Raw genomic sequence first — 16,042 nt, 5'->3', positions numbered from 1 at the left:
GCAGCAGGCAGAAGGCTTTGGAGATAAGCAAGCTGGCAGAAGTAAAGGGGAACCGGTGCTATTTACATAATCGCGCCTCTGCTTCCTGGAGAGGCGTCAAGAAACACAGGGATGGCCTCTATTGATCTTTGTTGAACTGGAATACTAAACAACATTAGAAAAGCTTATAACTTAAAGCTTTGATTAATGTTTTCTACATTAAAAAGTAGAACAGCTGTGAATTAAATTCTTTTATACACTCTGCCAAAAGTCTGAGACAAAAAAAATTATCAGTTTCAATAGAAATGTAGATTTCATGCCCAGTGTTGTTAGCACTTTGAATCATTTATCTGTTGATGTATCGGCAAATAAAAATGTAGATATATTGATATTTTTTAAATGTTTTGCTCTACGCATAATTGTATTTTGTTTTCATGTTCTTCTTAGAGCACACAGCGATCTTGTTATATACAAATTTAGTGCGACAAGCAAGGAGAGATTCATTTGATAATGCCGTAGTCATACTTTCTAAAGTCTGTGATATATTTTGTATGCCAAAAATATTTAAAATATTTCATAACAGCTACTTAAGTTTTTCAGAACAGTGTTAAATCATTAGTTCCTGAATGCGTTTTTGTGATTTCACGATTTTATTTTTTTTTAAGAGTAAAACCTGCCACAGTCAGGTCCCGATTTTCAGACTTCTGAACATCAGAATTTATTTCACACTCACAAGAACCTGGAGGCCGGTCATGACTTCTGGCATCACAATCTTTGCTTCAGAGAGTCTCCTCACATTACCTACTGATTTCCTTGCCTAGGTAGTCGACCATTACCAAGAGCTGTGTCAGTTGTTGCCATTAGGATGTATTTTCCATCAGATGCCGTCCTGGCAATCAGCAAGGAGGGTGAGCGTAAGCCTTGCAACTCGGCCGCTGTTGCCAGCCGCCGCTCGGGCGAGTCCCCGTCCCACGAGCAGGGGCTGCCTGCGGACCACCAGCAGCTGCCTCAGCCTTGCCTGTTTCCGTGTTTATCGTGCTTTAGATTGGCGGGGTACTACAAATGTACCGGCAGCGTCCGGAAAGAAATGAAGAACCAGCTCGGGTGCAATTTGACTAAGTTTGCAGCCATCTATTCATCCCCGTTAATGATTAGAAAGGGGATGAAAAACTATTCTGGAGCCGCCAGTTCCCCTGTCGGCGTGGGCACAGCCGGGGGCAAGCAGGATGGTCTCAGGCTGTGAACGGCGGCAGCTCTGCGTTCTCCAGCGTGCAGCCGGTCCCCCCGTGCCGCAGGCAGTTAGACCTCCTCCGAGCTTAGATTCACCTGTCCTGTGCCTGCAAAATCAGCTGTCTGCCGCTCAAGAAATACGGATGGCGTTTTTCTTCATGTAAAAGGGGAATTTCTATTCTGAAACAGAAAAATACGAATCACGGAGCAATAAATGTATGGAGCTGATGCAGGTCTGTGTTTCCCCTTCTCAGCAAGCCACCTGATACTACTCACCCTGCCTAGCTTAAACTTTTCAGGTAAATTTAAGATTAATTCCCCTCTGATCTTATTCTTAATACCACCTGATTGTAATCCTGTCATCGCTGTGTATACATGTGCACAATAGAAAGGGTCAATGAGTGAAGTGCGCTTTTTATTAAAATTAAGATTGTTTTTAGTGGTTAACACAGTGTAAGAAGCAAATCAAGACCATTACATGAATCGAATATGTAGCTGCTAATGACACACATTATTGGTGTTTTATTAACTGTGATCCATTTTTTTGAACGAAATGTTTTTATGTTTTCTGATACTGCCTCTAGGGATGCTTCCCCTAGATTCAGATGGGTTGTGGGTTTCTTGAAGTATGCCCTGGCTTAGTCTCCCATATCACAAATAGTCTTGCAGGTGCTGCATTTTATGCATGAAAATCGTCCAATTGACCTCTTTCGCTGTTTTCAGAAGTAGAGCCCTAAACTCCCTGTATGTATCATAGATAGCCCTGTATATCTTAAACATTGAAAATGCAGCCTGGTAGGCAGAATGGACATCCCTGAACTCATTTAGGGGATGTGCAGATTAGGAACAAAAGATGAGAATACAGTCCTTTGTTGCTAAACTGGTACATTACATGCTGTATTTTAATTAGGCTGGGTATGAGAGTCAGCCCAGGAAATCCTCAGTAATCCAACACTATTGAATTATTCTTATCCTTTCCCTCTGCAGATTTCTCTCGTTTTAGAGGATGGGGTTTTAAGCTGCTATCTTTTTCTATTCTTGCTCCCTCAGCCAAAAAGAAAAACAGTTATTCAACAAAATACTTGTGTGTTCTTTGAAAAAACCATAAAAATGAAACAGGCACAAACAGATACAGAAGCGTTCCAACTTTAATTACCTCTGCTGACTAAAAAGCGTTTGTTGGTTTGTTTTTCGGTTTTTGGGTGGTTTTTTTTTTTTTTCATTTAAGATCAGAAGCCAGAATCGTGTTAACCCTTAGAAAAAGGAAGTAGTTGGATATTCTAGAAAGGAAAAGAGATAACTTTTCTGCCAGAGAAAGATTTATATTTGAGGGTTTTAGAAGGGTAGATTCCTACTTTCAAGAGAACCTACAAACCTGCTTTTCAGCAGCGTAGACTTGCAGTTAGTGCTTCAAAGGGTTAATTGAAATGGGCACACTTGACTGCTGAGAGGACTGATCTAATCACTGCCATATCCAAGTGCATCTGTTCACCATGAGGTCATTCTTGTGCATGCTAATGATTTGGAAAATAAAGCATAATGCTTGACGTTATCAGAAAGGATATAGTGTAAATCTTTGCTTTTTTAGTTGCTAATAGCTATTGTGGAATGAAACGGCAGGCAAAAGCATCTCGGATTATTGCTTTCCATTTTAATTTTTTTAAAGCATCATTTTCAGTGGAGTGTCAGGAAAACTGTGCTGGAAAACTCTGACATGTGGTATCTGTTGATAAATGGATTCTTTAATGAATATTATAGCATTGCCCAGGAGCAACACTTGAGTTGAGGAACTATAGATGTTTGCAGCATTCCCTGGTTTTAAAGCCTTGGAAGCAGTGCCTGCTTATTTACATAAAACTGAGATTTTGCAGCCGTTTTGTTGAAAAGGTGACACATGCTTTTCTTTTGTCTCCGGACTTCTACATGCATAAATTTATTGCAGAAAACACTTGAATGTACAACAAACAAGATTTGGTTTATTTTAAAATACTTTTTGCTACATGCTGAGCTTTATCTTTCCCACTTTAAAACAAAAGGAGTATTTCAAATGGCCATGTAATTTTAAAATATTTTTTTGACAGAAGCAAAACAAAACCCAGAGTCACTGTTGTCTTAGACATATGCTTTTTAATGCTAACAGAGCAATTTGGTTTTGTTTGGTTTGGTTTTCCTGGGTTTTTTTACTTCTTTGTGCATTTTCCTTGGAAAGATGCAGGATGTTTTGTCAGTTCCGTGTACTAGGTGGAATAAAAAGTCTCTCCAGGTTCTGTATAATATATTTTAGGGCGTATTTTTAGGGAAGCCGAATGGAGCTGAATGTTAAAAAAATACACATCTGAAAATGAGTAGCTGTGCCATGATATTACAGCATACGCAGCACATGCCAAGTGTTGGGTTTGATTAATATGACAGCATTGCCTGAAACTGAAAAATTAGTTTCTGGTAACTGGGACTTAGAAAATTCCAGACTACCGTGGCAGCTAGGAGCCCACTGCTCAGCTGTTTCCACTGCAAGAAGAGGCGGTGCTGAAACCATCTGGCAATTGTTACCGGCCGGACCGGGACGCTGCTGTGGAGCTGCATGCGGCGCTTCAACGTGGACTTGAACCTCTGTGCCGAATCCTTCTTTTCCAGTACAGGCATTGCCCTTAAATGTGGAAGGAAGCACAAGAGAGTGCGTTACGAGGTCTGCCTGAACTTGGTTCTCAGTAGGTGAGAGGGAAAATGTGCAATCGCAGGGGCCAGGCGTTGCAATCGTAGAGGTTGTCAGGCAGTAAATGAAGATGAAAAGCTTAGGGAGGTGGAGCAGAGGAGCGGGAAGCAGGACTCAAGGTGTTTCTTTTTTTTTTCCTGAAGCCGCACAAGCGGGTTCAGGAGGTGCTCCTTACCCCTGTGGTCTTGGTTATCGGTGATCCGTCTGTGGCTTTCCTACCCCTCTTCCACAGAGCTACCGCCTACCTGGACTTTCTCACCACCGCAGGAACCTGCAGTGCCCGGCAACTGAAGGCTGCGCTGGGGCGGCTTTCAGCACCGTGCTGTCGCATCCGTCTAACTTCTAACTTGCACTCGTCGGCAGAAATCGCAGTCTCATGACTGTCTCCATCACTGCGAGCCTCAAAGCCCTTGGCTTAGAAATATGGAGGTCTCCCATCACTGTGTTCCTTCCGTGGTAGCTACCAGCTCACCCAAGAACTCGCTGAGGCTCTGTCTGCATCTCGGCATCACGCAGAGGCGGAGCCTGGCGGCGGATGGTACTTTCCTGCCTGGTGAAATTGTTTCTTGGCCCATGGTAGCTGCTTGATAGCAGAGAATGAAAAGGTGCCAAATGAAATTTTCAATTGAATCAAGCGTAATTACCTGATTTAATGAAGGAGGAAAGTCAGGATGTTCTGCAGAAACCCAAAATTTACCCTTTCTCCCCAGAGATGCCTTTCAGCAAGACACACGGAATAAATCCGTTTCCTATTTTCCATTCCTTCCTTCCTTCCTTCACACTTAGGGAAACCGGCATGAGCAGATTCAAATAACATGACACAGCAGTTCTGATCCACTTTCTGGATCTTTTAATGGCAGAACTGAGAAATCACAGTGATTTCTAGGATGACACGGGGATGCTACAAACAAAATCATAATTTTGCTGATTGATGAAGCAATGACTGAGCGGAAGTGCAGCCCTCCTCCCACAGGAGCACTTCTTACAGTTGCAAAGACAACACTAGACATTATAAACACCGTTTTCCTCTTCGGGACTCAGGCAGTGAGTGAACATCTTTTCCAGGCTGCGGTGTCTTCCTTAATTCATTACTCTACTCATGCATTTAGCAGTCTGAAGAGTTTAAACACCTTGCTGGTAGTTCAAAATGAAGGAATAAAAAGGAAGCTCCTGCATCCTCAATGCACCATGGGACTTCTCCCATGCCTTGGTCAGACCCTTTAGGTTTTTAAAATGTCGAAGGTCATGCATGTTGACAGTATGACAGTTTGCATTTTTTCATGAAAGAGAAATACTCTCTTGAATGAGTAAAATTCTCAGCATCCCTGTAAGGGTTAGAAATTGCCTCTTTTTAAATAGGGTGAAGTCATAGTAAATACCATGAATCGTTAGGTGGTGTCAGCTCTGTACCCCCTATAGCTCCTGTGACTTGAACGGTCTGATGTATATTTACACCAGGATGACAGAGCCTGGTTCAGAAGCGTACGAATCTGTGCAGAGTGGTAAGGAAGTTGCATCGTTACTTTGCCGCTCCCTGCAAAGCCGTTGCAGACGGCTCTGGGTGCCGGGGCAGTTCAGCCCTTTGCCCACCGCCTGTGAGGGCGTCCAGCCTGAACCTGTCCCCCGAGGCTGTGTACGTGCTGGGGTTGCTTCTCCCTTGAGCCCGGCGTAACCTCAGGATCTGCAGTGGAGAGGGTGTGAGAGCAACATTGGGGCTCTCGGCCGGGGCCCTTTCTTCTTTCCATTTAATTGATTGTCTCAGATGGAGCTCTCCCAGCTACGATCTCTGGGAGAGGAAGGAGATGGCAAGGGAGGGCTTCCTCCCTAGCAATCAGCGCTGGGATGGGGAAGAATATTAGCTTGACGGGCCTCTCTCTTCTGCCAGGTGACAGCTCCAGCTGCTCGAGCTGTCAGCTCGCGAGAAAGCTCCAGGCAATGTGGCCCCTTTGCATTTTTCCTCCGCACTGACGCATGTCAGCCCCGCAGCCGCCGCGGCGGAGAGCACCCGTGCAGTGCCGTCCTGCTGCCGCAGATTGCCGGCGCCCGGGCGGGAGGCTTTGGGCGGTGGTTTAAGGCTGCGCTGTGTGTTCTATGCCTGCGTGCAAAGGAGGAACCACCACTACCGCTTGCTGTGGTCCCTCTGGCTGGCTGACCAGTGCAGAACTAATTAGCGGCTGCTCCAAGTCACGACTAATTAGAACTTTGATGTGTACATTTAGGGTTTATTTCCAAATCTCTAAAACAATCAAGGCTGGGTTCGCGATGGTGCCAAGCACTCGTCACCTGTGCTGGGAGCTGTGAGTGCTGTTTTTAGGGTTGTTTCTGCCCTTGATTAACCTGTAGTTTCAGAGTCTTCTTACTGCTTCGGTTACAGCTTTTCAAGGTGCTTTTTTTTTTCTTTTTTTTTTTTTTTTCATAACCGAACAACAGTGGAGCAAACCTCCTCACGTACCAGTGTTTCGCCTGCTGCAGCCCCTCACGTAGGGTCCAGTCTGGTCAGGGGAAGCAGGTAGAAAAACTGCCCTTGGCTTCTGCTGGCCCTGCAAGCGCAGCCTGACCTCCGTGGCGCTGGCTCTCCAGCGCAGGCAGGGCCGAGCTGTCCCCCCTACGCCTTCCAAAGAACGGCCTTCATCCCCCTCCGGCCTGAGGCTGTGCTGCTGGTGCAGGCTTGGGACAGTCAGCTCGAACGTCCTTCTTTCTTCTGCGGCATGTTCACGGGTTTGGGGAGGAAAGGGGCTGTGTAAATTCAGCTGATAGAAAGACTCTCCAAATATAACTGACAAGTGACGTTTCGTGCCATTGCCCAGCTGCCAGCCTTCGGCGGCTTCCAGCCAGAACACCCGCTTGTTCTTGCAGGGGATCCCCTCTGTTGCTGCTGAGGTCGAACCACATAGCCTTTGGGGTTTGCTCAAAGACATCAGGTAAATGAAAGATCTCAATGCAGGTTTAAAACAGCTGTCACCTGTAACCAAATACGAAACATTTTAACAGCTCAGACCAACCACGACAAGTCACCAAAGGGCCACGTGGTGTAAATGCCGTTCCAATGATTTGATCTCCTGCATCCTTAATGCAGCTGGTTCTTGTATCTGCATTTCAGACCCTTGAACGTGTGTGTTTTGGCATGAACACAACCACTGCTTTAATGATAATTTCTTCAAAATACGCTCCCCTGAACATGCAGGCTCAGGATGCTGCCTACATTGTATTTTCAGCCACGTCCTTGTGAGTGGAAAGCAGAGCATGTCAAAATGCTAAGCGGATTTACTGTTACGATTCTCTCTGGAATTTTATTACCTTCACATTTACTGGGAAAGAAAACAAAGATTTCCACAGACCTGTCATGGCTGATAGGTTAATTGGGGGGGGGATAAGTCATGGCCCATGTGAAAACATCATGGGTCTTCTCAAGTATAAAGCTTCAAAATCCATAACGATCACGCATGATGTTGTAATCTCTTTTTACATACTTGGGTTACACATTAAGACCCACTTTTCTTGTCTTTTTCTTATACAATAGAAACGTTTACCAAGTAAGAGGAATAGCCTTGCGTTGAGTTTGTCTGATCAGTTCCTCCCAGGTTAGCAAGGGCCATAAGGGAAACGGCCATCGCCGTGCTGCCGGGGGCTGCTTTTCCACCCTGCGCTAAGAGGGTGGCTGACCACAGCCACGCTCGCCGAGTTGTTTCTTAGGTTTCACTCGCCCCGTGCTAAAAACAGTTGGGTCTGGAGCAGTGCCCAGCTTCAGAGACAGCACAAAGGAATTCTGCAGAGATCCGTGTCCAAAAAACGCACCTAATCTCAGGATTCTGTAGCAGCCCCTTAAACATGTGCGTGAAAACGGTTAAAGGCTCAAAGGGGTTTCCGACTTGTGCCTGGGGATGGGGGTGAGGGAAGGGCAGGCCCAGAAATAGCGGTAGCCTACCGCCTAGCTTTACCAACTAATTTCGGGGGAAATTTCCACAGCAGTGAGGGGCTGTCTTTTTCCTAAAATTTTCAGTAGTGTTATAAGACAAAAATTGTAGCCTTTTTGTTGTTGTAGTTCTTAAAAGCAAACTCAGCAGCTTTGCAGCCCATCGTTAAGGATCCCGCATCTTGTAAAGCTGTGTGAGGTACCTGCTGTACTCGTGAAATGCTGCTGCCGAACATATTGCCAACTTGAAAAGCTGATTTTCAACCACAGAAACACTGTGGCCTTCTGGTGGGTTGGTTGGTTTGCTTTGGGGGGTGGGGGTGGGGGGAGAAAAAAACCTCTAACATTCCTGCACCTGTGAGGCAGCTGACAAAGAAGATGCTTTAATTTTGGTTTTCTGCGTGTGGTGTCCCTGAGGAGGGTTCAGCCAGTTCTGGTGAGGAGTTGGACCCCCTGAGTGGTTCGGCTCTGTATCGCTCTTGTCCTGCCAGAGGCCCTGCCTGTTTTCTCCATAGGAAGTCCAAGAAGATGTCTTACCATCACCAGTTCCAATATTGCTGTGCTTGTGCATATGCTGAAGGGTGGGGAGAGGGAGTTATTTTGCTTTCAGGAGCGTTCATCTGCTTCACAAGGAGAAGAGAAATTGCTGAAAGATCTTTTTTCCTAGAGCACATGCCCTGGTGGGGTGTGGAAAACCAGATCTGTTCAGTAGATTTAAAATAAGCTGTCTATCTCTAGCTTTCCAGAAGATAACTCTTCATTTACAGTGTATTTTATCTGTATTACTGACTGCATTTTTAATCCCCTCCTGCAAGGAACATATTTTAAAAGCTTAAGCCTTCATCACCGTAAAGGATTTGTACCTCTAAGAGACCGCAGAGGCACCTGATCCATCATCCACGTGTCTCATTTGTGTGCAGGCGTATGACTGCCCACGATGTGGTTTTGCACATCCAAGTGGCTTTCCATTCGGGGGAAGTTTATATGGCCCAATGATACGTATGTTGTTCACTTTCTGGTTTTTTAACCTGCCTACAGTGTAATCGTGGTCTAGGTCTCTGTGAGGCCTCAAATTTTACCCTGTTTGAAGTTGTATGACCACTAACAGTGGTGGAAGCGTAGCTGAAGTAAGGGGCTGCTGAAGTCCCAAGGTACCATATCGGCAAGTTTGGGAAAAGTTGAAGGGAGACGATTATTCGTTCCAATTTTTTCCAGCGTTTCCTCCCTCTATGTTTTCAATCAACAGACCAACAGGGGCCAGGAGAAAGCCTGTGGGTACCCATTTCTCTCTAGGTCGCTAAGGATATTGAGGTGAACTTTCTATCGTGATTTGCCCTTACAGCTGGTGCCCACGGCGTGCCGAGTTTGCCATGACGCCCGTGGCCAGTTTCCACTGTGCTGGGCGCCCACGAGCAGCCGGCCTGACCTTCACGCGAGCGCGACGGGTGTGCTGTTCCTGTATTTATATGATTTTGTGTTCTCTCCCTTTAGATTAGAATATGTAATGGTCTCGTTACGGTAATTGCCGCAGGTAAGAGCGATGCTTCCCGCAGGCCCTGCTGCTGCTGGCACTGTGCTCCATCACTAACAGCTCTCCTCCTCCTCCTCCTCTTCCTCCTCCTATGCTCAGCGTGCGGCTGCGGCAGCTCTGGGGCTCTCTGGGTCTGCCTTTGCCTGTCCCTGTCCCTGTCGCCACCGCCCCATCTCCTCCCGCTCCCCGCACACCGAGCCCCGTGGGGTGCCCACTGCCCGCCTGCCCGCCCAGGCGGCTGCCGCTCCCTCCGGCTGCTGCCAGGCACGGCCAACGCCAGCACCTGCCGCAGCGGGAAGCGTTTTGGTCACGGCTGGACCTCTTTGTGTGTGTGTTTGTGGCCGGGGCACCATGGGACGGGATCAGGGACGGGGCAGCCACCTGCAATATGCCGGGTGCAACCCCTGGCCCACCTGCACAGCATCACCTCCGCAGCGGTGCTTGCCCAGAAACCAGCGTGACTTGGAGGAAAAGAGTTGCTGTGCAGCTTTTGGTGGGTTTTTTTCCCCCTTTTTGCAGATTTCACATTTGGCCGAGTTGTGATTTTTAAGCACTCCGCTGGTCCACCTGTGAGTCAGAAACCAGTATTTTTTATTTACGACGCCATTGCAGAGCTGCTGCTTGGTTTTTACAACTTATAATTTCACATTGCCTGTGCACCCTCTGAAACAAGCACAGCAAGAGAGGAGATAACCCCTCCTCCGTATCACTGCAAAAAGTAAAAGAACTACGCCTCTCACGAACATCTTCACCTCGATACCAACACGACGCCGATTTTCCTGTGCACGTGCCGGCGGGCGCGCGCAGCCCAGCTTCTCTCCCTGGCGCGGCTGAGCGAGTGGAGCCTCGTCTCTGAACAAAGTTGGAGGCTCCCCTTACAAGACGGCCAAGTAATTAGAGTTCATGCCAGACAGCTTGCAAGTGGAATTATAATATTTGTATGAAAGCCTTTATCTTTTGTGGTTATTACTTGCTCACTCTGCAGCTGCTGTCTCCCTATCAATCAAGGCGGTTTCGGGGCAGCTTCAAGGTTGATTGCATAGCTAAGGACTCGCCAGAAGAAAGTTGGGACTGGAGGAATGTGCCGGCTCCCAAGGCGGGCGGATGCTGCGGGTGCTCCCGGAGCGAGGTGTGCCTCGCCCGCACCCCCGCCTGCCGCAGCCGCCCTGCTTTTCATATGCGCAGGCGATGCATTGTTCAGCGCTTGCATGAATATTGCTTGAGCTTGTCCATTTGGTGAAAACTGTATTATTTTGACCATCTGCCATTCTGCTTAACTGCAGGAATGTAAAGTACGACACCTCCCTGACAGCCCTTCCCTCCCCCACGCTTTTCTCCCCGCGAACAGCACCGCAGGTTGTTTTTAATCCAAAACTGACAGCTCCACATTTTTCACAGAAAATGCCTTTGCACGCTAAGTCACATTTTTCACCTTTTTTTTAATGTGATATTTCCCCTTCAGTCAATTGTCTTGAAGTATAAATCTGGTAAGTAAAGATTGCCTTTGAAATGCAAACGCCGGTTTGCAAACTGGCTGAGGGATTTCAAAGGAGCCAGTGGTACTTTGGGTTTAGCTGCAGCCGGACCTCAGCATTGTTCCCTTCACTGCTTTGAGTCATTAAAATATCTAGAGTTAGCTAAAGCACGAGGACAAAATTTTAACCCTTGTAGGGAGGAAACGGAACACAATGCTGCCTGTGCCCAACGAACTCCATGGAGTTTCCGAGCATTATTCCCAAGAAGCAGCAGGATCAACGCAAGCTGTTACAACGCGCAGAGTGGGGCTGCCGCAGTTCCTAGTGATGGGGTGGGATAGGCTGTAGTGCTCGGCGTGAGGTTTAAAATACCCCGAATCACTCGAGCCGTCTGTGGAAAACGCAGCTGAGTCAACTTGGGTCTTTGTCCTTGGACGGCAGGTTGAGTCCCAGGCGCCTTACTGCCTGCAGAGCCCTGCGGCTGCGACCTTGCCCACAGATGTCCTGTCCGCCTTGCTAAGCCACAAAAATTCCCTGACTTGTTTCCCAAGGCGCAAGGCTCGCCCTGGTCGCGAGTGGGGTTGTGCCCGATGGGCAGCTCAACCATCGGCAGCTTCAGCCAAGGCACTGGCTGCGTTTTGGTGCGTTTTCTGCACGTTGAGAGTCACCTGGGCTAATAAAAGTTGAAGGGAGTATTAAGGATAGCCCTGTAATCGTCAATCATGTAAACTAACAGCAGATAAAGGCGCAGCCTGAAAACATAGCTTATTGTTGAACTGGAAATAGGTTTGTGCTGCAAAACGCAACCATCAGTCTGGAGTTCAGAGGTGGTCGCGCAGCTGCCGAGACTGGCCCCAACCTTCGGCGCGGGCTCAGAGCCTTCCTCCCTTCTCCCCCACGGGCTCACGAGCACCTGGGTATGAGGCCGTTCCTCTGTCCCACCTCAAATAAACACCTTTGTGTTAAGCCTTGGAGGGAGAATTTTAACATGGTTTAAAAATACCGTACCCCAAGGGAGCTGATGAAATGACACTGACGCTGGGAAGTGCCTTGGGACGGGTCAGAACCCCAGCAGCAAGAGCAGGGTTGGGTTGCAGCATGCGTGTTTGTATTCCTCAGAGCACCATTACAGTCGTGCAGGGGAGAGGCAGGAGTTGCACATGCGCGCACCCCTCAGTTTATTCATTTACTTCTTAGTTTAATGGCTGTATCCTCATCTGTTCTCATTCAGACAACCTATTTAGTCCTGGCCTCCAGTTGTAATCGCCTGTGGGGAATAACTGAGGTGTAACTTCGTGTTGTTGAACAACAAAGCGTAAACGCATATAGGCACTGCTACAGCCATCCAGGTTCCCCGGCCCACAAATAAAGTGCTTGAATGGTACCCGATAATGATGGGTACTTAGTGTCCTGTTTGAGTAGTAGAACTAATCAGAAAAAGTTGGGATTCTTTGGCGGTTTTTTTCGGAAGCTAAGACGCCTTCCAGGTAGAGTTTCTTGAAAGCATTCATGCTATGGAAACTCATTTCCAGCTCTCTGTAGTAGATTAAATACAGAAGAGCCGTTTAGTGACATGCAGCCAAAAATAATTTTACGTAACACACACTTGAAAGAAACACTTTTTGAGTTCTGTTATGGGGGGGATTTGTCGGAGCTTTGAGCGAGCAGGATCGGTGCATCCACCCCCCCGCTATCTCCCAGTGCTGGGCTGCGGGCGGCTGCTGGAGCTGCCAGCACCCGCAGGGTCTGCACCAACCAGCACCCCCAGCCCGAAAGGGGCTGCCGCCGGGGGGGCTTCCACGGACTCGCCTGGGCACTGCCGAGGGCTCACGGCCCAGCCACTCCTCGCTTTTTCTGGGAGCTGGCAAACAGAAATTCCTTATTTCTCCAGGAAAGCACAGCACGGCAGTTCCTCAGCTGGCTGGGCCAAATTTCTACTATAAATGTCAAGTTCACCTGAGTGATACCCAAGATTAATTTGGAAGAGGAGGTGGAGAGGGGCTGCATTTTGCCAAGCAGGTGTTCTGATGCAAAGACAGGCAGGCCGTTTCTGTCCTTACGCTATTGTTTCTCTGCCTGTTCTGTTTTCCAGGCTGCCTCACCACCAGTGCAAGCGCTGACCTTACCGTCTCCATAGGAATAGAGTTAGCAGACCAGACCTCACCCACGTTACCACGCGCCTCGAAGAGCAGAGTCTCTGGGAAGCTTCGCCGCTCCGCCAGTGCTCTCAGCAAGTCTTCCAACTGAGGTGCTGCGGGAGCAGAACTCCGGCCGAGGGAACCCAAGAGACCTTAAAATAGATTTAATTATTTACTGCCTCTACAGAACCTGCAATTTTGGATGAGCACGTCTTGAAGGGGACCGGCGAGGGGTTTGCGCTGTAAAATTGCAGTTCTCATGTCTTCAGACCGAGATGGCTGATGATCAGATATCACCTGCGTTATCATCATGCATTTCACTTGATTGTTTCTGTCACAGAAGAGAACAAAGACGATGGGAGCTCTCACCGCTGGTGTGGCAGCGGGCGGATGGCAGCATGCACTTCTTCCCCCCTTGAGCGCCTGTGCACAAGTGCTGGTGTCGCAGCAAGAGGACACGATCCAGTACTGCAGCCGGTTATTTAATGTAACTGTAGAGCATTGCTTTTAGTCATTCCGGTCAACACTTAATTGTGTATTAGGGAATTTTGTCTAAATAGAGGTTTTCCTGTGACTACCCATGTAAGAAAAATGTTTCCCTCCTTTGGACCGTGGGTGAATGATGGAGGTGCTTTCCAGCCTATGTTCCACCTCTGCTCCCCTTCTGTTGTCTGTAGCCAAGAATTAGTCATCATCAAAGAGGTCATTTACCTGAAATTCAGGAGGGTACTGCCAGTTTCACAAAGTGGCAGCACCTGCATTAAAATCTGTTTAATCATGGGATCTTGTTCAAGGTCAGGCATCACTACCTATTGTGTAAAACCCTGAAGCCAGAGGCGCTCCAGCTGCCGCTCGGTCGTGCCCACTGCAGCACAGCAGAGCAGAGGACCACGCTCCTCTCCCATCAGGTGCCCGAGGGCAGCAGAGGGGCAATTACTGGGGTGGCAGCATCCAGCGCAGGCCCAAGGTTCCTGTTAGCAGCTGCTGCGCCAGCTGGGTTCAACCATTTACCTTCACGTCTTTGGATTTATTTTAGACAGAAGCGCTCTTTCTCAGCGCTGGCTTTGGCTTCGGGATTGCAGTGTCATTTGCAATAGTGCATGCGATGGCTGCGTACTGTGAACTGCTCACTAGAAAATAAAAAGAACCAAATTCCTTTCTGAAGAGCAAGTGCTGCACATTTGCCACGACCGCTTCTCGCCACAGTTTGAATAATCAAGACAGTACACCTCTTAGGTAATCACCTCACCTCGTCACAACATCAGGGCAGTAGTCTGCAATCTGAAGCATCTCTAGTTAAATAAAATAAATCTGAAGGCTTTTGAAGACCTGCAGCGTCCTTCTGGCACTTTGTATAGTAAGCAAATCTTGTATTTTCAACAGGAAATATATCTCAGTCTACGTGTATCATAGGTTTCTAGGGGTGATAGCTTTTTATAGCTAAAAATCACTCTACTGTAAAAACAAAAGAAATCTGAGAGACATCCTGCAACTGCCCGGTGTGAATAAGGATGGCCCGACTGAAGGCAGAACTCCGTCGACTCCACCGTGAGGGGACTTGGGAGACGCGCCAGGCGCGGCGGGATGCGAGCCTCCGCCGAATGACTGCTGAGGGACCCGCCAGCGGCCGACGCTGGGGCTGGGCTTCCCTGCCCCTCCTGGCACCCGTGGACGAGAAGAGGAGATGGCTGTAAAGCAAGTGATACTGTGTTAACTTTGGGTTTTTGAGGTTTTGACCATCGGTGCCTGCCCATTCTCCAGCGTTGTGTCAGACCCCTCCAGCCCTCCTAACCCTCCTCAGGCCTGGGTCGCGTTGTTGCTTTTTGTTCAGGTTTCTTGTTTGGTTTGCTACTTGGCGTTCAAATGCACACCTGTAAACGTAACATGCTTTGGTTTAAGTGAGGGGGATTTGGTTTTCGGTGAAGCAAAATGCACCGTTGGGCCACCGTTTTTTTTGCACTTCTACTTAGGTGTTCACGTGAACGTGTCTGTTTGCGTGTCAGCGTCCAGCCCTGTGACTTCCCTGTCAATAGGGAATACTGCTTTATAAACATTGCCAGTAACGCTGAGGTAGCTTGACGCTTTGCTGTGGGCTCTGCCGAGGGGCTTATTCGGCCCGAGAGGCAGCCGGCTCAGGCCAAGGTGCCGCCGGGCGCCCTCGCTGCCCAGAGCAGGAGCGGGAGCTGGCGGCGCCGAGCATGAACCTGGCTGGCACGCCGGGACACGGGTAACGCAGCCGTCCTGCTGGGAATGAGCCTCGTTTGCTAAGGGTTCTGACTGCCATTTTGATTTTCTGCCTCACATTTTGGTTTGCTTTCTACTGATCGTGTGTCGGTAAAGGAAATTAGAAAATAAAATGTGTATTTTAATTTATTTTATTTTCAGGACTAGATAGGCGAGGCTGTCTTGTTCTTAGTTACCCAATAAATGGTCTGAAATAATTTCAAAGGTGCTCTTCTGAATAAAAGGACACTTTTCTCGTTAGAGCAATATGCGTCTCTAATTCAGGGAAGAATTAAAACACTGATGAATAGTATTTTCCTGAAGTAAAAAACCTAAAACGATTAATTTGTAACAATTTGGCTGTGGTTTTGTACTATGAACTGGACAATGAAGCTGTTCTGTCACCCCTCACAAACCTGATAAATCTTAGCTCACAATAAAATTCTTAAAAGAGCAATAAAAAGGTACGTACCTGTGTGGTGTGTGCAGCGTCTGTGAGGCAGGAGGTGCTGCGGCCGGGCAGCCGCTCTGCCTTCCGACCGTCCGGTGATGCCGGCTCCTGCTCCCAGCCGGCTCCTGGCCGTGTGCCGTCTCTGTGCTGGCGGTGCCTGGGCCCAAGCAGCCGGAGCCGCTGGGCGAGATTCAAGCTGTCGCAAGCGTCATGGCCTTTTAGATCTGGTTCAAAGGCAGCGGGGACGTTCGCGTTAAAGCCGGTGTACGCGAAGCGGTGATGCGGCGTCACCGGTGCGGGTTTTGCGTTCCCACAGCGCGCGCGGCCCGGAGGACCGTGGCCGCAGACAACGGCTGCCGGGTGCGCAACCAGCCACACCGCTTCCGGAC

At 48.3% G+C, this 16,042-nt stretch overlaps 1 protein-coding gene across 6 annotated transcripts in view; it reads left to right on the top strand.

The window, feature by feature from the left end:
- Positions 1-15,742, top strand: part of RALGAPA2 (Ral GTPase activating protein catalytic subunit alpha 2) — a 136,429-nt gene extending 120,687 nt beyond the window's left edge. For 4 of the 6 annotated variants that reach the window (XM_049801114.1, XM_049801110.1, XM_049801111.1 and 1 more), the window contains one exon: positions 12,934-15,742. In XM_049801114.1, coding sequence (XP_049657071.1) covers positions 12,934-13,088 — 155 coding nt within the window. In that variant the 3' untranslated portion in view covers positions 13,089-15,742. Of the gene's footprint in view, positions 1-9,326 lie in introns of all 6 variants that reach the window. The other 2 variants (XM_049801113.1, XM_049801112.1) reach the window with 2 other exon arrangements.
- The last annotated feature ends 300 nt before the right edge of the window (positions 15,743-16,042 follow it).

This window comes from Accipiter gentilis, chromosome 5, assembly GCF_929443795.1.
Source record: "Accipiter gentilis chromosome 5, bAccGen1.1, whole genome shotgun sequence".
In the NCBI taxonomy this organism is placed as follows: domain Eukaryota; kingdom Metazoa; phylum Chordata; class Aves; order Accipitriformes; family Accipitridae; genus Astur; species Astur gentilis.
Note: the sequence above shows the minus strand (reverse complement) of the source record. Positions and strands in the feature narration are given on the sequence as shown.